The sequence below is a fragment of the Triturus cristatus genome, chromosome 1_1, assembly GCF_964204655.1.
Source record: "Triturus cristatus chromosome 1_1, aTriCri1.1, whole genome shotgun sequence".
Lineage (NCBI taxonomy): Eukaryota > Metazoa > Chordata > Amphibia > Caudata > Salamandridae > Triturus > Triturus cristatus.
Window position 1 is genome coordinate 944004997 of NC_140579.1, and position 23697 is coordinate 944028693.

Below are 23697 nucleotides of genomic sequence, written 5' to 3' on the forward strand. Positions count from 1 at the left end.
ACCAATTGGGTATGCACCTAGGGTACATGGAGTCCATTTTAAAGAGAGAACAGCCAGGCTGAGATCCTGAATGGCAGGATCTCAGGCCAACTAAGTCGAAAAACCAGCTAGACACTAGGCAAAAATTTGGGGGTAACCATAGTCAGATATCCACCTTCCTACACAGAGCCACTAAATAATTGCTGAAATGCCCACCCCCAACACTTAAGCCATAACCCCATACGCTTATATCACTGTTGGTGTGCCAATATCTGCATTACATGTGCCAGAGTAGTATCATATTGTCCTTATTTGAGCATGCAATGTTCTCCAACCGCATGTAAAACTGTTTTCACATGTCCTTTGAAAGTCTCATATTAACGTGAAACTGTAACATGGAATTTACACATATCTCCTTGTGCACAGGAATTAGCCCACATATAAGCAATGAAGTTGCCTTAAAAACACAACACAAATTGTCTTTTATAAGAAATTACTTTCTTATAAGACAAACCAAGAAGTTTTTCCCTTGGAGTGTGAAACTCGAACCATGTGAGGCATGAAATTATTCACAAATTAGCAGTAAACCGCACCTCCCTTCAGAAAGACAATGGCGTTTCTACCATTGAGTTTCTACCCTGTCCACACTTTTCTTCAGGTAGAAGAGTGAGTTGCTTTGGCACTGTCTCCACACATCTGCTTGTGTTTGGATGGGTGTTGATCTCCTTTCCTGCATGAATGAAAGGTGTACCATTTTCTGCCACTAAACTGCACCTCGCAGTGAACAAGGCACAAAGGCAGATACTGTCACTCTTTCTCTGCTCTTCCATGTACCACACATCTCATAAAGAATGTGGTAGATAGCAAAGACATTGGTGTTGAAGGTGCCAGACACATTGGATAAGGAGCTAACTGGATCATGCCTGACGGGCGGGTTCTAGAGATTGCCTGCAGAAATAGATGCCTATGTGGGCTTGATGAGATACTCAATCTTTCACTTTATAATTGCATTAAGGGTGCAGTACCTGGCTAATAGAGGTCCCTTTACAACTCCACAAGGTGAAGCATTCCTAATAGATACATTGAGGACACAGGAAGGCTGGTTCAATGAAGTTTATTTCAGGAGAAAGATCACATCCACCAGCAAGCCAGCATCAGCCTTAACTGCCAATTTTCACATTCTCAACCTCAGAACCTCATGACCTACTTACAATTCTATTCATCACAACAAAGGCATGTCATGGAAGGTGGAATACCACACATCCCCCTTCTTCAACAAGCTAAAGAACAGAAATACACAAAGTATAAAATTTAACAAAAAATAAATTAAATAAAATCATTAAGATGTGCAGGTCGTCTAGTAACCCTAGATGAACGTCGTGCATTCTGTATTATTTTATCACCATCAATTACGGGATCAAAAGAGATGTGATCTTCATTGGGAGAATCATCATTAACCTTGCAGTCAAGGTTTCCTTTGACTGCTACAACTCTGTTTAAGTTCAAAATACGATGATCTTGTGTTTGTATCGCATTATTAAATACCTTAATAACCCTTATAGGTTTCATAAATTTAGATGATGAACTTCCTAGAAAATCAGGACCCTTTATCATCACCCAATCGCCAACCTTTACAATAGTCTTCTTAACAGCTTTCTTTGAATCAAAATATTTTTTCCTAAGCTTGGCTTTCTCTTCATCCTTCCTTTGCATCATTAGCCCATCACACACACTTTCTTTGCCTTTAGCCAATTCATATCTGTTAACCCAAGATGGATCCACCATTGTATTGGGCACTCTCCCTCTGAACAACAGAAAAGGCGTCTTTTCTGTAGTTGCATGTGGAGACAGTCTATATTCCTCTACCTTATTTACAACCTTTTTTTTCCAGTCTAATGATTAAGATTTAGCTAAGACAATAGTCTCCATAATACCTCTATTAAATCTCTCAATCATGCCATTAGCCTCGGGATGATACAGAGAACAAGTTTCATGTAAAATGCCTTTAGAAAGCAGAAAATCTTCCATTTCCTTGGAGATTAATTGCACCCCATTGTCTGTTAACAAAGATTCTGGAAAACCTTCCTCAGCAAATAGCTTATTCAAACATTGAATTACATTGTTAGTCAATTGTCGATAAAAAGAAAATCACAGGCCACCTTGAATACATGTCAATCACAACCAATATGTAAGATTGTGATTCCTTACTGTGAATCGGCCCAACAATATCCAAAGCAATATCCTGCCAAGGTTTATTTGGACGCTTTCTTAAAATCATCGGTTGCTCATGCGTACATTTAGATTTGTCACTTAAGATGCAAGTGATACAGTCTCTTATAACACGTTCAATCATCTTGTCCATCCCAGGCCACCAATATGACATGCGTAATCTCTCTGTACTCTTAGAGATACCAGAATGAGATGAGTGTACCAAGTCAATGAGTTCTTTCCTAAGACTACAGGACGGAATCAATTTAGTACCTCGAAATAATAGTCCTTTATCCACTGACAATTCATCACGTACTAACCAATACGGTTTATTGGACTCAGACCCATCTTTACTACTGACCCACTTCTTTTAAACAAGAGAAATCACCTCACACAAAATGGAATCACAAACTATTTCTTCCTCACACCACTTTTCCTCAGAAATAACGTCATGATCCACAACACAAACCCATTCTTCATCATCATCAAATTTATCTTCTTGTGAGCATTCAGAGGAAACAAGTCGGGACAATACATCAGCAACACCATTGTCAATCCCTGGTATATACTTGAGCTCAAAGCTGTACTCTTGTAAACCAATGATCCACTTAGAAATCCTACTTGAGTCCAAACCCTTTTTATTAAATATTTCTACTAATGGCTTGTGATCAGTATGTACTTCAAAATCAACCCCCACAGAAATTGGAAGGTGGAATACCACACAGGGGCACCTAGTAACATCTTTTAGTACTGCACCCTTTTTTGTGGATTTTATTTTATTCCTTATGCTACTGCTGGGATATTTTTTGTCAACAAAAAAATAAAACATTATCATTTGCAACGCCAATAGCTAAAAGTTTCACTAATGCGAGACCTATTGCATTGCAAATGCTTGTTTAACAATTGAATAATTCTGTTCCCAAAGAAAAATCTTTCTGTTGATATATAGCACTGGCCTTTCATTCCGATCTGAATCTCTTTGTGAAAGAACTGCCCTTATGCTAACCCCTGAGTTGTCTGTTTGCATTAAGAAAGGTTTTTCAAAGTTAGAGAAATTGTAATAGGGGTTCGGAGGCAATAATGGTTTTCAAAGTTTGGATGGCTTGGCGTACTTCAAGAGTAGAGATTTTTAAGAGTCTATTAGTATTTAAATTTTTATTCAAAAGATCAGTCGAGGGAAAGGCACAGTAATAAAAGAACGGGATGAACCTACGATAGTAACCTACTAAGCCTAGAAATACTCAAAGGACTTTCTTTGTTCTGGAAAATGGCACCTGATATATAGCATCCACTTTCTAATCTTTTCCTTATAGATATCCCAAATATTTTACTTGTCGACACCTAGTCGACTCTTCTTTGGATTCACTCTTAGCCCTCTTCGCTTAAAGTTCCCAACATTGCTAGTAAGTGACCTAAATGTTCAGACCAGCTAGAACAAAAATTAACAATGTTGTGTGTGTATATATATACTTTAAAAAAAAATAATTATTTATTGATTTTCACAAAAGAAAAAGAAACAAAACATACAATACAGGGAATGCGACAGAACGTCACCGTGGTTTGAAACAGCCATATTCATATTCAAAGTGCGAAAACACAAGCATTTGATCAAAGCAATCACAAAATACAGTACGAGCTACTCAATGTGAGCAGGGAGGCCACATCCGAGTTATTGCAGTTTGTATGCCTGTGTTGCTGGTCCTGACCAAAAAACCTGGAGGGCATCTCCCCCACACGCCATCTTTCCACCGCTAAACACATTAGGGGCTTACAGTTACCGAACTCAATCAGGGGGGTCCCTATGCCTCATGACGATGTCAGCGCCCACGACTGGAGCTGAATCAGTAGTTTTCGCCCGGGCTCAGTCTAGAAACGGCTCCCAGATGTCCCTGGGCCTAGATGCAGGCGGCATAAGTTCCCAGAACACCGACAATTGGGATTGGCCATATGTGACTTCTCTCAGCCATTCTTTGATAGTGGGTTTCCTGCGCTTCCCCCAACCAATAGCAATCTGTCGCTTTGCAAATAACAAAAGCAGTGCGTGTAGCCTACGCTTTTTAATGTGTGTGTATTTAACAAATCCCAACAGGCCCAGTACCGGAGACGGGGGCACCTGTACGTCCAGGATCTGGTTAATAATTTCGAAGACTTTTGTCCAGTATGCAGCAACGTCTGGACATGTCCAGGCCATGTGGAGAAACGAGGCAGCAGGCGCCCCACAGCGCCAACAACAGTCGTTATCTCTTAATCCCATCCTCTGTAAACCTATGGGCGTTCTATAATAACGGTGTAAAAATTTTAAATGAATTAGTTGAATTAGTTGAAGTTTGCAGTTGGGTGAGAGCTCCGTCATCTGGGCGCAGCAGTAGGCCCATTCAATATCAGACAGAGGAGTGGGTAATTCAGCGTCCCATTGAGGGCGAGCTCCAGAAGTCGCCGCAGGGGCGTCAGTTTGCATGTGTGTGTACAAGCGGGTGATCAATCTGCGTAGTCAACAGGTTTTCCATGGCATTTAAAATTGGCGGCTGGGATGGGAAGCTAGCGTGCAATTCACGACAAGCCGCTCGGAGTTTGTGGAACAAAAATATTTCTCCGAAAGGAACCCTTTCACCTTCCGTAGCCGTCGGGTAATCCCCAAATACCCCCCTGGGTATAGGTCTGCAAAGGTGTGGAGTTTCATCGCCTGCGCGATTTTTTTATTTATCTCGTCTCGTATGTTAGGCAGGAGCGGGTTCTGCGCAATTGGGATCGAGGGAGCGTACAGTATCGGTATCTTTGCTCTCCTTCGCAATCCCTCCCATGCCCATCTGAGAGTTTCGGTAGTATCCACCCCATCTAATGGGCGTTTGTGTTTTTGATATACCGCCACATGCAACAGCACCGGAGCGACCGCGGCCTCTTCGACTGCTACATGCGGCTGAAAAGGTGTCTGGTGGACCCAATACTGTAAAAATTGCGCCTACGCACAAAGCGCATATAACTTCATATCCGGGGCCCCAAGCCCATCCTGACTGGTCGGCAGTGTCAATAAGTCCCACGATACCCTAGCCTGCCCACCTGCCCACACCAACGAGAGCAGTAGCGACCGCAACGCATTGAGGAATGACTGAGTGAGTATGAGTGGCAGATTCACGAATAAATATAGGAACTTAGGCAGGATGACCATTTTGGTCCGTGCAATTCTGCCCGCCAGCGACAATGGGAGACCTTATTCCAATTGATAGTTAAACCTGACAGACCACCAAATTTGATGAATTCCCTCAGTACCACGTCTAGGTTACGCTCTGGCTCCGCAATGTACAGCGTGACATCGTCTGCGTAAAGCGATAGTAGCAGACTGCGGGCGCTAAATCCGATCCCCTTATCTGTGTGATGTTGTCTAATCCGCGCAGCTAGAGGTTCCATCGCTATGGCGAACAATAGTGGGGATAGTGGACACCCCTGTCGTGTACCGCGTGTGATTGGGAGGGGGTCTGAGATAATACCATTTACACGCACCCGGGCCAGCGGTCTAGTATACAGCAACTTTATCCACCGGAGAAACAGCGGGCCAAACCCCATCCTTTCCAGAATTTTAAATAAATACGGCCATTCGAGCGTGTCGAACGCCTTGGTGGCATCCAGAAAGGCTAACGCCGCCTGCACATCCGGATGGAGGTAGTGTATCACTGAAAATACCGTACGTAGGTTATGGGAGGTGGATCTGCCGGGAATGAAGCCCGACTGATCCGGCAGAGCAATCTTGGGAAGCATAGGCTGCAACCTATTGGCTATCAATTTAGCCAGAATTTTAACATCCACGTTTATAAGTGATAATGGCCTGTATGAGTCCAGCTCATTATCAGGTTTGCCCGGCTTCAGCAGAGTGATTATAATGGCTTCACGCATAGTTGGAGGCAGTATCCCTGTTTCGTGTGCTTCCTCAAAAACTGCCAGGAGTCTGGGAGCAAGTTCTTCTACGTATACTTTATAAAATGCTGCAGTCTGCCCATCCGAGCCCGGTGCCTTTTCCGGGGGCAGGCCCATGATGACGCTTTTTACATCTTCTATTGTAAATGGCAGGTGCATGTATTCCCGGTGTCTATCATCAAACCACGCCAGGGCCACGGAATCAAGAAATTCCTGCATGCCCTCCGGGCATTTCACTAGCCTAGCTTTATATAGCTGCGTGTAGAACGAGGAGAACGCCCCCAAGATGGCAGGGGAGCCTCTTATCTTGTTGCCATCTACGCTGGTTAGTTCGGGAATGAATGCCGCAGGCCGGCAAGCGTGCGTCCCGGTCTGTCCCCCTCGCCGTATCTGCGTGCTTCAGCGTATTTCCCTAAAAATTTTACTTCTCTATGAGCTTCTTCCTCGTATTCTAACAGCTTGCTTTTTAGGTCAGCAATTACGGCCTCGCCTCCACCACTCTGTCTGCGGGCCTCCAACTCTTTTATCTTAGACTCAATAGTGCCCAAAGTGGTTTGTATAGCCTTTAATAATCCTGCCTGTCTGGAGATACATTTCCCCCTGATAACCACCTTAAATGCCTCCCAGAGGACTGCCTTCGTGCCCACCGACCCGGCGTTCAGCGTAAAGTATTCAGATATATCTGTACGTATTTCTTCCCTGAACAAATCATCCAGGAGCGCCCTTGGGGGAAGCCTCCAGGTGAATTTACCCCTTGTAGTATTGGGAAGGGATAGCGTCAGAAGACAGGGAGAGTGGTCTGAGACTGTTCTCGCCAGGTGCCTGACCTCTACCACCCAGCCGGTCATTTCTCTTGATAACAACGAATAGTCTAGTCTAGACCAAGCACGGCGGTGTTCCGAGAAGCACGTACCCCCCCCTAAGCAATGGATTATGCAGTCGCCAAATGTCCACCATCTCGCCATCCTCTTGCAGGTTATTTAGGACCTTGCTAGCCGCAGTATGGTGCTGCCTGGCCGTGCCCTGTCTATCCAACTCCTCATGAAGTATGGCGTTGCAATCACCACCCCAAAGAGACGTGGTGCATCCCGTGGCCCTGACTTTAGCCCAAATTTCCTGGAAAAACTCTGGCGAATCTACATTTGGTCCATACAGTGCCACCAGAGCGAGCAACGTGCCTCCCAAATAACCCATGAGTATGATGTATCGCCCGTCAGTGTCAATGTAAACGTCACGTTCCCTCCAGTCCACCCCACGCTTTATAAGAACTACCACCCCTCTAGCGTAATTAGAGTATACTGAGGCGTATGAGGACCCCCACCTGTTATGTCTGAGCCTCGCAGACGTTGGGGTACTGAGAGGAGTCTCCTGCAGCATACATATGTCAATGTTGTGTCTTGCAAGATAGGCATGCACCACGCGGGACTTCCTACAGTCATTAAGGCCGCGTATGTTCCACGTCAAACAATTTATGGTAGTCTCGTGTAGTGTATGTCAGACAGATATGTTGCAGCAGAGCTTCCCTTTGTCAAATGAAGTGGTTCGCATTTATGTATATCGTACCCACCATGACGAGGCCACGCATCCCAAGACCAAACGAACTGAAACCCCACCCCCACCCAACCACCCACAACAACCCCCCAACTAGGTTGAAGCAAACCCCCCCCCCCCTCAAAAAACATACAATCAAAATCACGCGTGAAATTTCCCATGGGGTCGAAGGAGTGCCGGGCGGTAAACCCTGCCTTCGCAAGGCGGCCAAGATACTGCAATGGTTGGACTTGCAATATGCCCTTATTGGAACATTCCCATGGCTCAAATATTATTATTGCGGCCACCCTTAACTTGCGGTTACAATCAAAACAAACATCCCTTCTACAATCCACAATGCGAGCAGAGTGTGTGTGCGATGCTATAGCAGAGATACAAGCAGTGAATTCCGAATGATAGTCCAACAATGAGCTCCAATCGGACTACAATATTCAGGTTGGTAAGACCCCATTATCAAAAAACAGAACAAAGACAACGTTTCTCACACATCTCGGAGGCCTGCAGCAAATTCCCCCCCTACATGAACATTGCGCAAACAGTGCAGCCAAAGGAAAACTACCCCACATGGTTCAGTCATTGTCACTTAGCTGGTTTTCGGCAGCGCCACTGGGTCGGGGGCTAGATTTTTTTGGCTTCCCTCCCACATGCTTGGCAAACTTCAAGGCGGACTTGTTGTCAGTAAAAAGGTGAGTGGAGCCATCATGAGATACTTTCAGTTTGGCAGGGTAGAGCAAGGAGTAGGGGATCTGAGATTGCATGAGAATCCGCTTCGCCGGCAAGAATTGCCGCCCGGACCGCAGGCGTGAAATCCGGGTAAAAGGCCACTTGGTTCCCTTGGTACTGTATGGACCCCATTGTGCGAGCCTGGCGCAGTATAGCATCTCGATCCTGATAGTTTAAAATCCTTACCGGTATAGGACGCGGCGGCGCCCCCACCGGTGGCCGAGGCCCCAGGGTGCGGTGCGCCCTTTCTACTGCGAACTGAGGTGACAAGTGTGTCGCAAACAGGTCCCGCAACAAGTCAGAGATGTACACTTCCATTTTCGAGATTGCTGTGGTCTCCGGAACGCCCGTGACGCGCACGTTGTTTCGTCGTGATCTGGCTTCCAAATCTTCGTTCTTTGTCCTGATTATCCCCAATAGCCTGTCCATTTGCGACAGCTGGTCTTTTGTCTCTACCTGAAAATCGTGGAGATCCGACTGTTTATTCTCAAGGACGTCTAGTTGGTACTCATGTACTCCCACCTGCGTCTTCACCGATTCCATCTGGGATGTAAGGTTGTCCAGCTTTGCATCTATAGTGCGTAGGCTAGAGCGCATTTCTAGCATGAGGGATCTCATGTCTTCACCATGCTCTTCTTGCCTACCCTCCGTCGCGCCCCCTGATTTCCGCTGTTCAAAAGTTAGTCTGGGCTACTTTGCGTCCTGCTTGCCCATGTCTAAAAGTTACATAGGTGTCCCCAGGCCGCAATGCGCCCCCCGGGTCCCTCTCCCGCACCCCAGAACCCGCAATGCGTGCCAGGGCAGCTCCACCTTCCGTGAAACCCAACGAGCAGTAGGATCCGACTATCACAGCTGGCCTGCGATGTCCCTGTAGTTCCCCTCCACGCACTCCAGCAAGGAAGCACCCTCCGGCAGGCCCAGGGCGACGCTATTCACAGCAGATATTGCACAGATTTGAGCATGGAGCCGGAGTGGCCGTAGACCCTCCACGTGCTGCACCAGGAGCCCACCGTGTCACCCCCGATGAGGAGACAGTCCGACTGCCCCAACGGGTCTCCCCCTAGAGCCGGATCTCCACCTCTTGCAGTTTCCAGCAAGCCGCGACTCCGGGTCAGTGGCCACACGTCTCGTACCTCCGTCGCTGCAGCTCACCTCGGTTGTGCCGATCACCACATCCCCACCTCGGCCTGTCTGCCCAGCTCCGTCACAAAATGGCGGCCTCCGCCGCAGGGTCTCCTTCGCGCCCCGTCCCCGCTGCTCCAGCCACCGTACGTGCTGGGTTACTTAGTGGTGCTTCACGGCGGTAAATGCACAGTCCTCCGATGTATATCTGGGCCCGGCGTGTCTCCCTGCAGCACGTACGCGCTATCACCGCACATAGGCCCGGGTTCAGACCCCGACCTCTGTTACACGCGCCGGCCGCGTCAGGGCTCCACTGCGCACCACGTGCCTGCCGCTCACAACCTTACGGGACGAGAAATGTTGCTCCGCCGCATCAAATTGACAAGCGCTGTCACCGCTGCATGCCACGAGTGCTCCTACGTGCGGAATTTAGAAGAACAGCCAGTCCATAACCATATTTGCACGGATCAGTGGATGGTTTGTGTCTCGGCCGGCGGAGCTCTCTCAGGGAGCAGCCATTCCGCAGCCCGGCAAGCCACGCCCCCCGTATAAATATACTTAGCTGCATAAGCTTGATGGAATGATAAGATAGTGTGCATCATCCTTTAGAACATTGCTAGTGCCTCATGTAGTCCGAAAGGTAAGACTGTGAATCAATAGAATCCACCTATTGTGGAGAAGGCAGTCTTCTCCTTACTCTTTGAATCAAGGGGTACCTGCCAGTAACCCTTAGGCTTTCCCAGCTTTTCAATCATTTAATCTATTGTGTGGAGGGGGATATGTGTCAAACTTGGATATTTTGTTGCCTTGACAGAAGTCGATATAAAATGGAATGGTGCCCTCAAGTTTTAGCACCAACACTACCGAAGAATTCCATTCACTTTTTGAGGCATCGATAACTCAAAAATGTAACATAGATTTTACTTTCTCATCCATTGCATTTTGCTTAGATTCTGGTACTCTTTATGGTCTTGACCTTACTATCTTACCGGGTTCTGTGATTATAATATGTTTTATCACATTTGTTCTGAAGTGATGAAAAGATATTAGGATATTGTTGTAAGGCTTTTAAGAGTTCTTCCACTTTTTATTTATCTAAGTGTTCATCTATAAATCCTATCTTGGGTTCAAGCTGGAGGCAGACGCGTTTTAAATGTTAGGTGGGTTCTGGGCCTTTCCATTTTTTTAGTAGTTCACAATAGGTTTGTGATTCCTTGCAGGCACTATTTATTTCTACCTTATAAGTCATTGGGATAATCTGATGAATGATTTTAAATGGGTCCTTCCAGTGGCAAAACATTTTGCTTTCTGACATTGGTAAGAGCAAGAGGACTAAATCTCTAGGAAGGAAGGTCCTCATTTTAGCCTGTCTGTCTTACATAGATTTCTGTTCCTTTTGTCCTTCTTTTTTCTTTGTGCTATTTGGGACACAATCTCTCTGAGCCTACCCAATCTAGTTTGCAGTTGGGCATCAATTTTTAATAGGGGCTTTATGGTACCACTTTCATTCTCCCGTACGTCTCTAGCTGTTGATTTCTGCACCAAAGAGTAATTTAAATGGAGAGTGTCATGTGGTCTTTTGTTATTGATATTTTATATCAAATAATGCTAAAGGTAACATCTGCTCTCATACGCAGGTTTCTAAACCCAACAGTTTTTTGGTGTGGTTTTTAAAGTGGAGTAATATTGTTCCACCAACCCATCAGTTTGTGAATGATAGGCTGAAGTAACACTTTGCTTTATCCCTAGTCGTGAACATACCTGTGGCATTAGGCGTAAAACAAATGGTGTGCCTTCATCAGTTATAATCTCTTGTGGAAAACATACCCTTGAGAAGATATGAATCATAGCATTGAAAATTTGGGTGGTGGTGGGCTGTTCTAACTTCAGGGTATCGGGTTGCATAGTTTACTATGACCAGAACAAATAGATGCCCTCTTTTAGAGGGTAAAAAAGGGCCGATGATATCCATACCTACTCTTTTAAAAGATGAATCAATAATAGGACAGGGATGTAATGGGACCCTAAGGGGTTGGTGTAGGAAAGTGATCCTTTTTGCATGGTTACCCCCTAACCTTTTGCCTAGAACTGATGCCAATTTGACTAAAGTGTGTGCTGGGATCCTGCTAAACAGGCCCCAGCACTTGTGTTCTTTCCCAAAACTGTACCTTTGTATCCACCATTGGCACCACCTCTTACCCCCATGTAAGTCCCTTGTAAAAGGTACCACTGGTACCTAGGGCCTTGTGAGCATAGAGAGCCTCTGAGGGCTGCAGCATGTATTATACTACCCTCAGAGACTCCTCGCCTGACACATATGTGGGAGTGAGCATTTTCAGGGGCCCACCAGTGCAGGGGTTTGCCCTTCTTTGTCCTTTAGTCCTCAGACCAACAAAATAGAGATTGGCACAGAAGCTGTAATATCAAAACAATAGTTTATTATCACTCATGAGGGGGACTGCATTGACACAGAGCCCTCAGGCAATGTATGAGGCAGTACCTGGAGTTCAGAAACCATGGGTCTTTTATTCCCAGTTTGTAGCTGAGTAAGAATGAGAGCTCAAAAAGAGGCGGTACAAGTATACACACGAATAGCTATTCACATATAAGGACTAACAGAAAATACTTAGCCAACAAAGTAGGAGGGGTTACATAGTTGCTGACATCAGTTAAAATAGCCTGACAGTTACATTTAAGACAGATGCATTGTAGCAGCTGCAGACCTTTCTGAGCATGCGCAGTGCTCGGGCTCAGTGCTGAAGGAGTTCTCTATAGATTATGACTCAGGCGAAATAGAGAAGCAGGCAACAGTGAAGAGACGAGAAGCACATGGCCAGCACATGACTAACTAAAATGGCTGCCATAACCAAAATGGCTTCAGCTCATGCTAACAGCGATCTCTGTTGATTCCCACACATACACATTGCCACTGCAGCCTGTGTGTCAGAGTGAGGCACAGACCCAAAAGTCAACATGGTCCCCATCCCTGGGTACCATGCCTAACAAACATTTCCTGTGGCCTAAGTAAGTCACCCTACTAGCAGGGTGCACTATACCAGAGGTGCGGGCACAGTTGCATGAGCACTATGCCGCTACGGTGTCTGTGCCATTCACAGACCTTGTAAGTGCAGTGAAGCCATTTTTAGTGCATGGGCTTGGAGTTCGTCATCACGAACTCCACACCTCAATGATGGCTTCACTAAAGACTGAGAAGTTTGGTATCAAACTTCTCAGCCCATTAAACCCCTGATGCCAGCATCAGATTTAATGTAAAATGCACTCAGAGGGCATCTTAGAGAAGCACCCTGAAACACGACCAGCCCTGGTGTGGTTCCTGAATGGCTACCCACCATCTGCCACTACCAGGCATGTTTCTGGACCCCTGGGTAGGGAGCCCTCCAGTCTATGGGTCTGGAAACAAAGCACATCCTGGTCAGAAGAGTCCTGCCTCCTCCCCCAGGATGGGCAGGGTCGACGAAGAGGGAACTTCAAAAGCCTGCCACCTTTGTTAGCTATCCCCAGCCTTTTGCTGCTTTCAGCAACTGGCTCTCACTAGTTCTGACCCCTATTTGGGTGCAAGAACCATCGGGAAACCCTAGCCAGGAAGAGAAGTGTGCCCAACTTTGCCAACCCCACCAAATAGGAGGAGGAATGTGCCCTCCTCCCATTGGAGGGTGCCATTCTAAGGGTAGTAAACACTCCAAGGAAGGGACCCATTGGGCTGACTTGCACAGCCCTTTATCACCCCTAAATGTAGTATTTAGGGGCACCCCTGAACCTTACCTCTTCAGACTACGATGACCTACGAAGGACCAAAGAGTCATGCAGCAGTGTAAGGAGAAGATGACAATTGACTTGGCCTCAGCCCTACCAGCCTGTCTCTTCCTCCAGCGACCCTGCTCTGAAGAAACCTGTGTTACCTGCATCCAGCACCTCTCCAGAGCCTGGGTGACCATCAATAAAGACTCTTTTCTCCTGTGGGACACAGATGTCCCACAGAGAAACTCTACTACAAGGACTCTGGATCCTTACGGATCCGCGACCTCTACCCACTCTGCACCCGACGCCCCCGGGCTGAGTCCGAGTGAACCAATTCACCTGTGAAGTCATCCCAGCGATCCTGACCTCATCTGCACCATTGGATTACCTCTCCAAGATTTCCTCTCGACACCTGCAGCCTCAACCTGAAGGGTACTCCCGACCGTGGCCCGAGCTGGTGAAAGAAACCCGACGCCAACAGACACCCCTGCACCCAAAGTGTTGAACCTTCACTCACCTGAAGTCCAGGTTATTCAACTTGAGAGACGTGAAGAGAAATTACAACTCCCCTTTAGAATTTACTCCTGTTCTAACTGAATTTATAAAGACAGTGGAACAGAAGCAAAAGACTAAGGGAAGGGGAAATAGGGACAAAATAATAAATAGAAATTAACACTCGAAATTCTTGCTTCAGTAACAGGTGCTCTGGAATATATGGACTGTGTTTCTAATCATAAAATAGAAACAAGAAAATATAAGCTTAGGACTTAGACCTTGTATTTCTGTTATCTTGTAAACATAACATCAATAAGAAATGATACCTTTCTATTCTGGTCTTGTCTCCGCCAGAATATTATTCAACATGTTATAGCTGCTTTAATGCAATTACTTTCTGTAAAGAAATAAACACACTTGAATAACTGTTACCTATCACTTAATAACTAGAAAATTCATTTAAGATTCTTATTTTGAACTTACTGACTAAAAATTGCTTCATTTAGTTCAAGGGAGTCTTTTAAGAAATAATAATGTATTTCTTTTCTTTTACAGGTTCATCTAGTTGTAAAAAACATCCACTAGATGGCGTCCTATGCAAGGTAAGTGTTAATCGGTTGCTTAGAATGGTATTAATCCCATATGCTCGTGGCAAATCACCAACTCCTAGAAAGGTACAAGAAAGCAGTATTTCACTTATAATCTGAAAATCAACTGTCCTTGAGTTCTTAGAAAAAACGAGGTGCCAAATAGTCTTTCTTTTTCCAAAATAACATGTGCCAAAAACGTCTTATTCGTATTCAACTTTCCATGCCTTTTTGTACATTCTTGTAATGAGGTGAAAATACAATGTACTGTATTTCAAAGGTTATCCACGTTTAAATATGTACGAACTTACTTGTTCTATGCGTGCGCTTTATTAAAAGACCTTACTTTCTTTTTGCAGGACTCGAGCTTCTTTTGAAAGTGGACCAGAAAAGCCCCAAGCAAAGATTTCCTTGAAGACAGGGAAGAATTCTGGAGTCGGACCGGAAAGCCAACTGGAGCATCAGCGCTGCTATGGTTACCACTCTGCAATGCAAGGAGGGCTCAAAGAAAGAATGCTGGATCCAGGTGAAGAAGGATTGTCAAAGAGCGTAAGCGCTTGCTGCTGCTCGTTCGGGACTTAAATAGCTACCGGGAGGATGGGGTTTCTTGATTGTTTCAGAAGAAAATGTGCTGAAAACGTGCTGCTCACGTGTTGCAACTGTCTTTAATACCACGTGCAAGCTTAGTACTGAACTCTGTTGCACATGTTTGAAGTGTCTGAGACAACGTGTTCTAATTATGCAAGGAGCTCAAACACTGACAATTCCTACAAATAAGCATTGGCAATATACAGAGAATGGTACATACCTAACCCTGAAAACAAACAAACATTGACAAAATACAAAAAACAAACCAGCATTGACTGGGTACAAAAGGCATTTCTTTATAAAGTAAGAAAAGGAATTACATGAAACCAGATGTTCCTGATTCTAAGTAAGGTTGAACATGGTTCTTTGTACATACCCTAACACAAAGCCTTACGGCTTTGGTGTGCTCAACCGACAGTGTCCTGGCATCCCCCTACTATCCAACTTACCTCTCCAGTAGTGGGACGCCTTCTGCCAGCTTCCTGGAATGAGCCTGCAATATTTTTCCTCAACCATCCATTGAGTTCGATTGGGAACCCGAGGCCACTTTGCACACTGCACCCTGCCACCAGAGGGCAGCTGGTGGTGCGTTGTCTGTGCTCCTTTGTGCTCAACCTTGATGCCTAGGCCTTGGCCAGGAACCATCAGGTACCTACCTGCAACCGGGCTCTTTTGTGTTCTCCCTGTCTCCATTGCACTAAATGAGGCCTCCATCTCCCCTTGGACCTCTGCACTTGACCACACTCCCTGTACGTACCTGACCCTTGGCCTGTGTCAGTGCTACAAACTCGGAACACACCCACAAAACTGAGTACTTACCAGTAAGTCTCTAACCTTGTTTTCCTCCATAGGATTGCATTGAACTCTATTGCATTTCACTGTCTACTTGCTAACATTGCATTGAATTCTATAACTGTATTTTGTTACAGTTACAGAAGAAACTCATAACTGTACAAAGCATTATTATTATTATTTTTTTTAATATTTGTATTTGCATTTTAACCAACACAAACACAGCTGGCAAGTCACAAGTGATTATCCACATACCCAGGCGGCCCCGTACCCCCACCCACCACCCGTAGTGACAACATCATGATTATCAGTCCGACAATATCCAGCTTCCTTTCACAAGGCAGAATTCCATAGTACCCTTTTATTCTCCAACGCCTCCCCTCAGGCCTAGGGCCCACGGACCGTCCCCCATCAGCTTGGGACAAGGCCTTGCTCAGTACGACTCTCAGCGTGTCAATCTGGTCCCAGACCCCCATCAAGACCATGGTACCTTCTCCATTTTCCCCATACTCTGCGGAATTTCCGGGGACAGCCCCTCGCTTTGTAGGTGACCCTTTCCGCCGCCATATACAGGTCCATTCCCCTCCTCCATTCACCCAGTTGGGCAGGTATCGCCGCTCCCAACGCCCACGCCACGTCCCTTTTTGCCACCACGAGGACCAGCATTGCAAAGATCAGATGCGGGCGGCTCAAATCTACATCATTAGTTATCCCTAATAAAAAAAAATTGGTTCCATAGAGAGCGTGGCCTCCAACACCTTACTCAACTCACCCAGGATTTGTGTCCAATAAATGTGGATAATGGGGCAGTCCCAAATAACATGATAGAAGTCCCCCTGCGGGTGTCCACATCGAAGGCAACAGGAGTCACTGGCTCGACCCATGTGGTGTAGCCTAACCCTATCATAATATACCCTGTGCAGGATCTTATACTGAATGAGTCGTAGCCGGGATATAATCGCGACTTCCCTGTGGTGCAGTAGGGCTGCTTCCCAATCTGTTGTGTCCAGCTCGCCCAAGTCCTGTTCCCAGGTTTCTCTCAGTCTCCCCAATCTATCTGGTGTGTTATTATTCAGGGTCCTATATGTCAGGGATACTAACTTATTGGGTATCTGTTCTTGCAGCAGACGACCCTCCAATGGGGCATATTCTGGCAAGGGAGAGGAAAGCGCTACCTCAGCCCTCCATGCATGGCGCAGTTGAGCATATTTAAGGAACTGAGTGGGGCGTAGCACGTACTCCGTCGCCAGGGTCCCATAGGGCTTAAGATCCCCCTTCGCCGCCAGGTCCCCCAGTGTGGAGATTCCAATGTCATCCCAGCCTCCAAAACCCCTGAGTTTGTGGAGCTCCTTCAGCCAGGAACAGGTCCATATCGGCATCTGCTTTGTTGGTTTATGTGTCCACCCCATCATCTTTGTTGCCCTTTCCCAGACCTCTATGGTGAGCTGAGTGGCCAGGAGTAATTGTCTCTTTCCAGTGCCCCCATACAAATAGTGCAGAGTAGTGCGGCGTGCCATGGTGTTCCTTTCCAATCTATATGTAGGGTGATCAGCTGAGGCATGGAGCCACTCATTTATCGGCGCCAGGTGCTCAGCCCAGTAATATGCCTCCACGTCTGGTAAGGAGATCCCACCATTATATTGATTTCTCTGGAGCGTGCCAAGGGCTATCCGCGGCTGTTTTCCCAACCATAACAGAGAGCGCAATTCCGCATTTATCATCTTGAATGTCTGTCTGGGTAGGGGGAAGTATTCATTTTGTAGCGTGTACAAGAGACGAGGCAACGTAATAATTTTAAACATTGCGGCTCGACCCAGTATCGTGAGGGGAAGGGCCTTCCACCTAAGAACATCGTCCGAAAAATTTGCAATCACTCTCTGGATGTTTCTTTGGTAGGATATTTTCCTTCTGTAGTCAGGTAGATCCCCCAGGTACGTGAACCCCGTCTGCGTAACCTGGAGGGCTTCAGGGAAAGGGGGGCCACGTTTCTTCCTGTCGTGGGCTATACAGGATTGATATATGCCAGTTTATCGTTGTGAGAAGTTGGCCTGGTATATGCTGTTCACTAGTTCTAGTGACCACCTTGTACCATGCCAAGCAACCCTTATGGTGTGGTTGTAAGTCAACCTTTTTGGACTAGCTGCCCTAGTGGTAGCGTAGGCTAAGCAGTCTTTGAGGCTAAACTCGTGAAGCGTGTTAAGCAAGCTGTTTTACCAATAGTAACCCCCTTTTATACCAATGAAAGGACACCACACAGATATATATTCAAAATATATATGTATTTATTTCTCAAAGTAACCCCTAGTCTCTTTATGAGCACAGGAGCACAAATCGTCAAACAAGATTATCACAGAATACACAGAAGTTGCACTTTATATGGATAGGCCCTGGTGGCCACTCAAACCATATACTAAAATAGTGGTATAAGTACCACGAACAGAAAAGGGAAAAGGCCTAAGGCCTCTAGAATCGCTGGGCCTACAAGGAGCTAACGTCAGTTAGTGACCAGGAGGTCCACGGGTGGCGTGTGCAGAGCAAATAGTCACACGCGTGCTCCCATAGGTTTCAATGGGTGCGTAAAAAGTACAAAGTTACTGCAAAAGGAATCTTCCGGATGACCTAGGAACTTAAGATTTGGAACACAGGCACTAGAGATGTAATACTACACTTGGGCACAGGTGTGCCAGCTTTACCTCACCCACAGGAAGCGGGTGCATAGGCCTCGAAGTGCGTCGGGTTTCTTCTATCTGTTCCGTGGGGCCTGTAGACAAAAGTGCTGCAGGCGGTCGGTCGGGAAGAGATGCAGTGGATCCAAGAGTGGATCGGAGATGTTGAAGACCTGTAAGCAGAGGGGACAGTGTTCACAGTCACTAGCCAGTGACCAGCGTGGCACCAGGTGGGTACCAGGCGATGTCGGGTGCAAACAGGTGATGAGGGGTAGCTTGTCTCCGCAGCCACGTGGTCCCTGAAGGTCGACGACGTCCAGGAGTCGGCTCACGAGCTGTCCCACGCAGGCTCTCGCTGTCGGCGGTGTCGGCGACTTGATCGAAGCAAACAAGCCTTGGCAAAAGCAATTGCAGGAGGATTCGGAAATCAGCTGTTGGTTCTGACCAGCAAGGTCAGATGGATTGCTCCTTTGGAGGGGAGCAAGGGCCAGTCTGGAGCAACCAGACCAGCGGTATTTGTCGTAGATTTCGTCGCCAAGATGGCCACTAGCCAGCGGGCCAGCAACCGGTTAGGCGCGTCGAGTGGCAAAATGCAGAAGGGCCCCACGCAGATCGTGGAGATGCTGGAGGGCTCACCTTTGGTGCAGATGCTGCTCGAGGGTTGGGCTTCTCAGGACCCAAAGCACAACTTGGAGGGAGCCTCGGTTGTTGCACTTGTCAGCTTGTCGTAGTCGTTCCAAGATGGCTGGCTCCACGTGTCTCGGTGCCTCCACGGGTCTCCTCTTTTCAGGGACTGTGGATCGGGCGGTGAGAGGTCTGGAGGTCCAGGTCTTGTCAGTCTCTGGGCTCGGGCTCCGGCGGGAGGCGGCGGCAAAGCAGACGTTGATGCGCTGGATGGTGCTTGCGTTAGCAAGGTGGTCACTCCCTGACCACAGGGGAGATTTTCTTCAGTCTTCTGTGCAGCAGAATGTCGAAGTTCCCGTCTTCTTCTTAGTTTCAAGTTGATTCCAGGATGTCTGAAGTCTTAGGACACAGCTCCTACCTTTAAGCGGATTCTAGGGGCCGGACTACCTGCTAGGTCCCTCCCTATGGGTGGGACCAGGAAGGGGGGTGGTTACACCCCCAATCCTTTGTCCAGCTCGCCCCAGGCCCGGGACTGGTGTGCCCCAGGACCGGTTTGAACTGGCATATGCACCGAGGCTCCTTGTGAGCCACAGGCATGTCTGGTTTCTTTCAAGCCCTACCTGACCAATACACAAAATCCTGTCTGGGGTGGTGCATGCACCTCCCCTGGCAGGAAACCCTTTGTCCACACCTCCCAAGCTGGAAGGACTCCCAGCAGCAGGAGGGCAGACTTGTGTCTGTGGTGGCAGCATCCATTTTGTGGAGCTGAGGCTATGTCTGATTTTACCCGGGTTTCAGGTACTGTACATGTCGTGTCCCTCTAGAAGGGTGGAATGCTAACCCCGTCGCCAGAATTGGCGAGGGGTTAGTATTCCAATTCGTATGACACCTTACTCGACATGTTTTGATAAAGCCAAACCAAAGATAGCATTTAACCGCGAGGTTCATAATGCACTTAAGAGTATATGGTATGACGATATCTGGAAACAGTAGAAGGAAGTTGTTCCGACCACTGCAGACAGGCTCAGCTCATGCCAGAGCACCATCTCACATGGAACCAAGCACTCTGCCTTCAGGATTGTTAAGGCCTGCCATAGGAGTGACTTATAGGTTACCAGGTGTCCCATTTAAGGTTAGGTATAGGTATACTACACCTAAGTAAGAGGTGATTACACCAACTTACCCCAGCTGAGTGATCAGCCAGTTGTGTCAGATTGTTAGGCCAAGCCTGGGGTGGCATAATACATGCTTCAGCCCCTGGCAGGCCTTGGGTACACCAATGCCCTGGGTACCTAGTGTACACTGGTACAGGGGCTGACAGGGTGATCCACTTCCAATTGGTTATGCACCTAGGGTGCATAGTTTTAATTTAGTAGAGAGAACAGCAGGCTGGGGGTCTGATTGGCAGGCCCACAGCCTCAATATGTCAAAAACCAGTGAAGCAAAAAGCAAAAATTTGGGGTGACCATAGGATAGCAGACCCTACTCTCCTACACAACCCCCCCCCAAACGCTGGGACATTAAACTAGCCTTGACCAGTCTCGTCTTCATGTCCTAAGTGGAAGTACCTGGAGAGACCATCTGCATTCCCATGGTCAGTACCTGGCCGGTGCTCCACTGTAAAGTCCATCCCCTGTAGGGAAATGGACCACCTAAGCAGTTTGGGGTTTTCACCCTTCATCTGATTTAGCCACAAGAGGGGCTTATGGTCGGTCTGAATCTTGAAGTGAGTGCCAAACAAGTATGGCCTCAGCTTCTTCAGGGCCCACACCACAGCAAAGGCCTCCCTCTCAATAGCTGACCAATTCTTCTCTCTGGGGGTCAACCTTCTGCTAATAGAAGCAATGGGTTGGTCTTGACCATCTACATTAAGTTGTGACAGCACAGCTCCCACACCCAACTCAGAAGCATCTGTTTGGACAATAAACTCTTTGGAGTAGTCAGGACTTTTCAGGATAGGTGCAGAGCACATGGCCTCCTTCAGGTCATCAAATGCCTTTTGACAGCTTACTGTCCACTGAACCTTTTTGGGCATCTTCTTGGATGTCAGATCATTAAGAGGAGTCACAATGGACCCATAGTTCTTAACAAACTTCCTGTAATACCCAGTCAAGCCCAAGAAAGCTCGAACTTGAGTCTGGGTGGTTGGAGGGGACCAGTCCTTGATGGATTGTATCTTACTCTCCAGTGGTTGAACTTGGCCTCCACCTACAAGGTGGCCCAAATATACAACCTTACTCTGCCCTATCTGGCACTTAGTAGCCTTGATAGTGAGGCCTGCCCTTTGCAGAGCCTCAAGAGCCTTCTTCAGGTGGATCAGGTGATCCTCCCAGGTGGAACTAAAGACAGCAATGTCATCAAGATATGCTGCGCAAAAGTCATCCAACCCAGTAAGGACTTGGTTCACCAGCCTTTGGAAGGTGGCAGGTGCATTCTTCAGACCAAAGGGCATCACCACAAACTGATAATGCCCACCTGGGGTTGAGAATGCTGTTTTGGCCTTAGACTCCTCAGCTAACCTGATTTGCCAATAGCCAGCTGTCAAGTCAAATGTGCTCAAAAACTTTGCAGAAGCTAGTCTGTCTATGAGCTCATCTGCCCTTGGAATAGGGTGTGCATCTGTCCTGGTGACAGCATTGAGTCCTCTGTAGTCCACACAGAACCTCATCTCTCTCTTGCCATCTTTGGTGTGAGGTTTGGGGACCAGAACCACTGGGCTAGCCCAGGGGCTCTCTGAGGGTTCAATAACACCTAATTCCAGCATTTTATGTACCTCAGCCTTTATACAGTCCCTGACGTGGTCAGGTTGTCTGTAAAGTTTGTTCTTTACAGGCAGACTGTCACCAGTGTCCACAACATGGGTACACCAGTCAGTTTGACTAGGTATCAAGGAAAACATATGTGAAAATGATTGTAGAACCTGTCTACATTCAGTCTGCTGATGGGCAGTGAGGTTGCCTCCAAGGGTCACTCCTTCAACTGAGCCATCTTCAGGGTTCTGAGACAACAGGTCTGGGAGAGGGTCACTCTCTTCCTCCTGTCCCTCATCTGTAGCCATGAGCAAGCCCATGTCTGCCCTGTCAACATATGCTTTAAGCCTGTTAACATGGAGTACCCTGTGGGGACTCCTGGGAGTTCCTAGGTCGACCAAGTAGGTGACCTCTCCCTTCTTTTCCAGGATTGTATGGGGTCCAGACCATTTGTCTTGGAGTGCTGCTGGGGCCACTGGCTCCAACACCCATACCTTCTGTCCTGGCTGATACTCAACCAAGACAGCCTTTTGGTCATGCCAAGCTTTCTGTAAGGCCTGGCTTGCCTCAAGGTTTTTAGATGCCTTCTCCATATACTCAGCCATCCTGGAGCGGAGACCAAGTACATAGTCCACTATGTCTAGCTTAGGCTTTTTGAGAGGTAACTCCCATCCTTCCTTCACCAAACACAGTGGGCCTCTCACAGGGTGCCCAAACAACAATTCAAAGGGGCTGTAGCCAACTCCTTTTTGTGGGACCTCTCTGTAAGCAAACAGAAGGCAGGGTAGAAGGATATCCCATCTTCGCCTGAGCTTTTCAGGTAATCCTTTGATCATACCCTTTAGGGTCTTGTTGAATCTCTCAACAAGCCCATTGCATTGTGGGTGATAAGGGGTGGTGAACTTGTAGTTGACACCACATTCCTTCCACATAGCTGTCAAGTATCCTGACATAAAGTTGGTACCTCTGTCAGATACTACCTCCTTAGGAAACCCCACTCTGGAGAATACTCCCAGCAGGGCCCTGGCCACAACAGGAGCTGTAGTGGTCCTAAGGGGAATTGCCTCTGGATACCTGGTGGCATGATCCACTACCACCAGTATAAATCTGTGCCCAGATGCAGTGGGAGGATCCATGGGACCCACTATGTCTATTCCCACTCTTTCAAAGGGAACCCCCACCACAGGTAGTGGTATCAGGGGGGCCTTTGTTGTGCCACCTGATTTGCCACTGGCTTGGCAGGTAACACAGGAGCGACAAAACTCCTTTGTATCTTCATTCATATGAGGCCAGTGAAAGTGAGGGACAAGTCTGTCCCAGGTCTTGTTCTGGCCTAGGTGTCCTGCTAAAGGAATGTCATGGGCCAAGGTAAGAAGGAAGCCCCTAAATTGCAGAGGTATAACCAACCTCCTGGTTGCACCAGGCTTGGGGTCTCTAGCCTCTGAATAAAGGAGCCCTTCATCCCAATACACTTTATGGGTACCTTGAGCATTCCCAGCAGCCTCAGCAGCAGCCAGCTGTCTGAGGGGTTCAAGAGAGGGACAGGATAACTGAGCCTGCCTCAAGTCAGCCCTTGAAGGTCCCCCTGTCCCCAGAAACTCAACCTGATCAGGTTCAAGCTCTTCAGGGACAGTTCCTTCAGGGTCCTCTAGATCAGCTTCCTGGGAAGGCTGATCATCACTCTGAGGCAGGGGGGAAGGCACAGCCTTGACCCTCCTGTTCTTCTTCTTGGTAGGTGCTTGGTCCATTGTTCCAGGATCCAAGACCTGTGGTTCAGTGAGGCACTTTTTGGCCTGTGACCTGGTCACAGCAAGGACATGTGATGATATACCTAACATCTCTGCATGAGTCCTGTACTCCACTTCTGACCATAGAGAACTCTCTAGGTCATTGCCCAACAAACATTCTACTGGGAGGTCTGCACTAACCACAACCCTTTTGAGG

At 47.3% G+C, this 23697-nt stretch overlaps 2 protein-coding genes across 2 annotated transcripts in view; one reads left to right on the top strand and one right to left on the bottom strand.

Annotated features, from left to right (window-relative positions):
* Positions 1-23697, bottom strand: part of LOC146871331 (uncharacterized) — a 733473-nt gene that overhangs the window by 501530 nt on the left and 208246 nt on the right. The gene's annotated exons all lie outside the window — the stretch shown is intronic.
* The window catches only part of LOC146871332 (uncharacterized), a 574862-nt gene that overhangs the window by 470210 nt on the left and 80955 nt on the right, over positions 1-23697 (top strand). The window contains exons 5-6 of the mRNA XM_085650830.1: positions 14302-14348; positions 14693-14882. Coding sequence (XP_085506956.1) covers positions 14332-14348; positions 14693-14882 — 207 coding nt within the window. The 5' untranslated portion in view covers positions 14302-14331. The remainder of the gene's footprint in view (positions 1-14301; positions 14349-14692; positions 14883-23697) is intronic.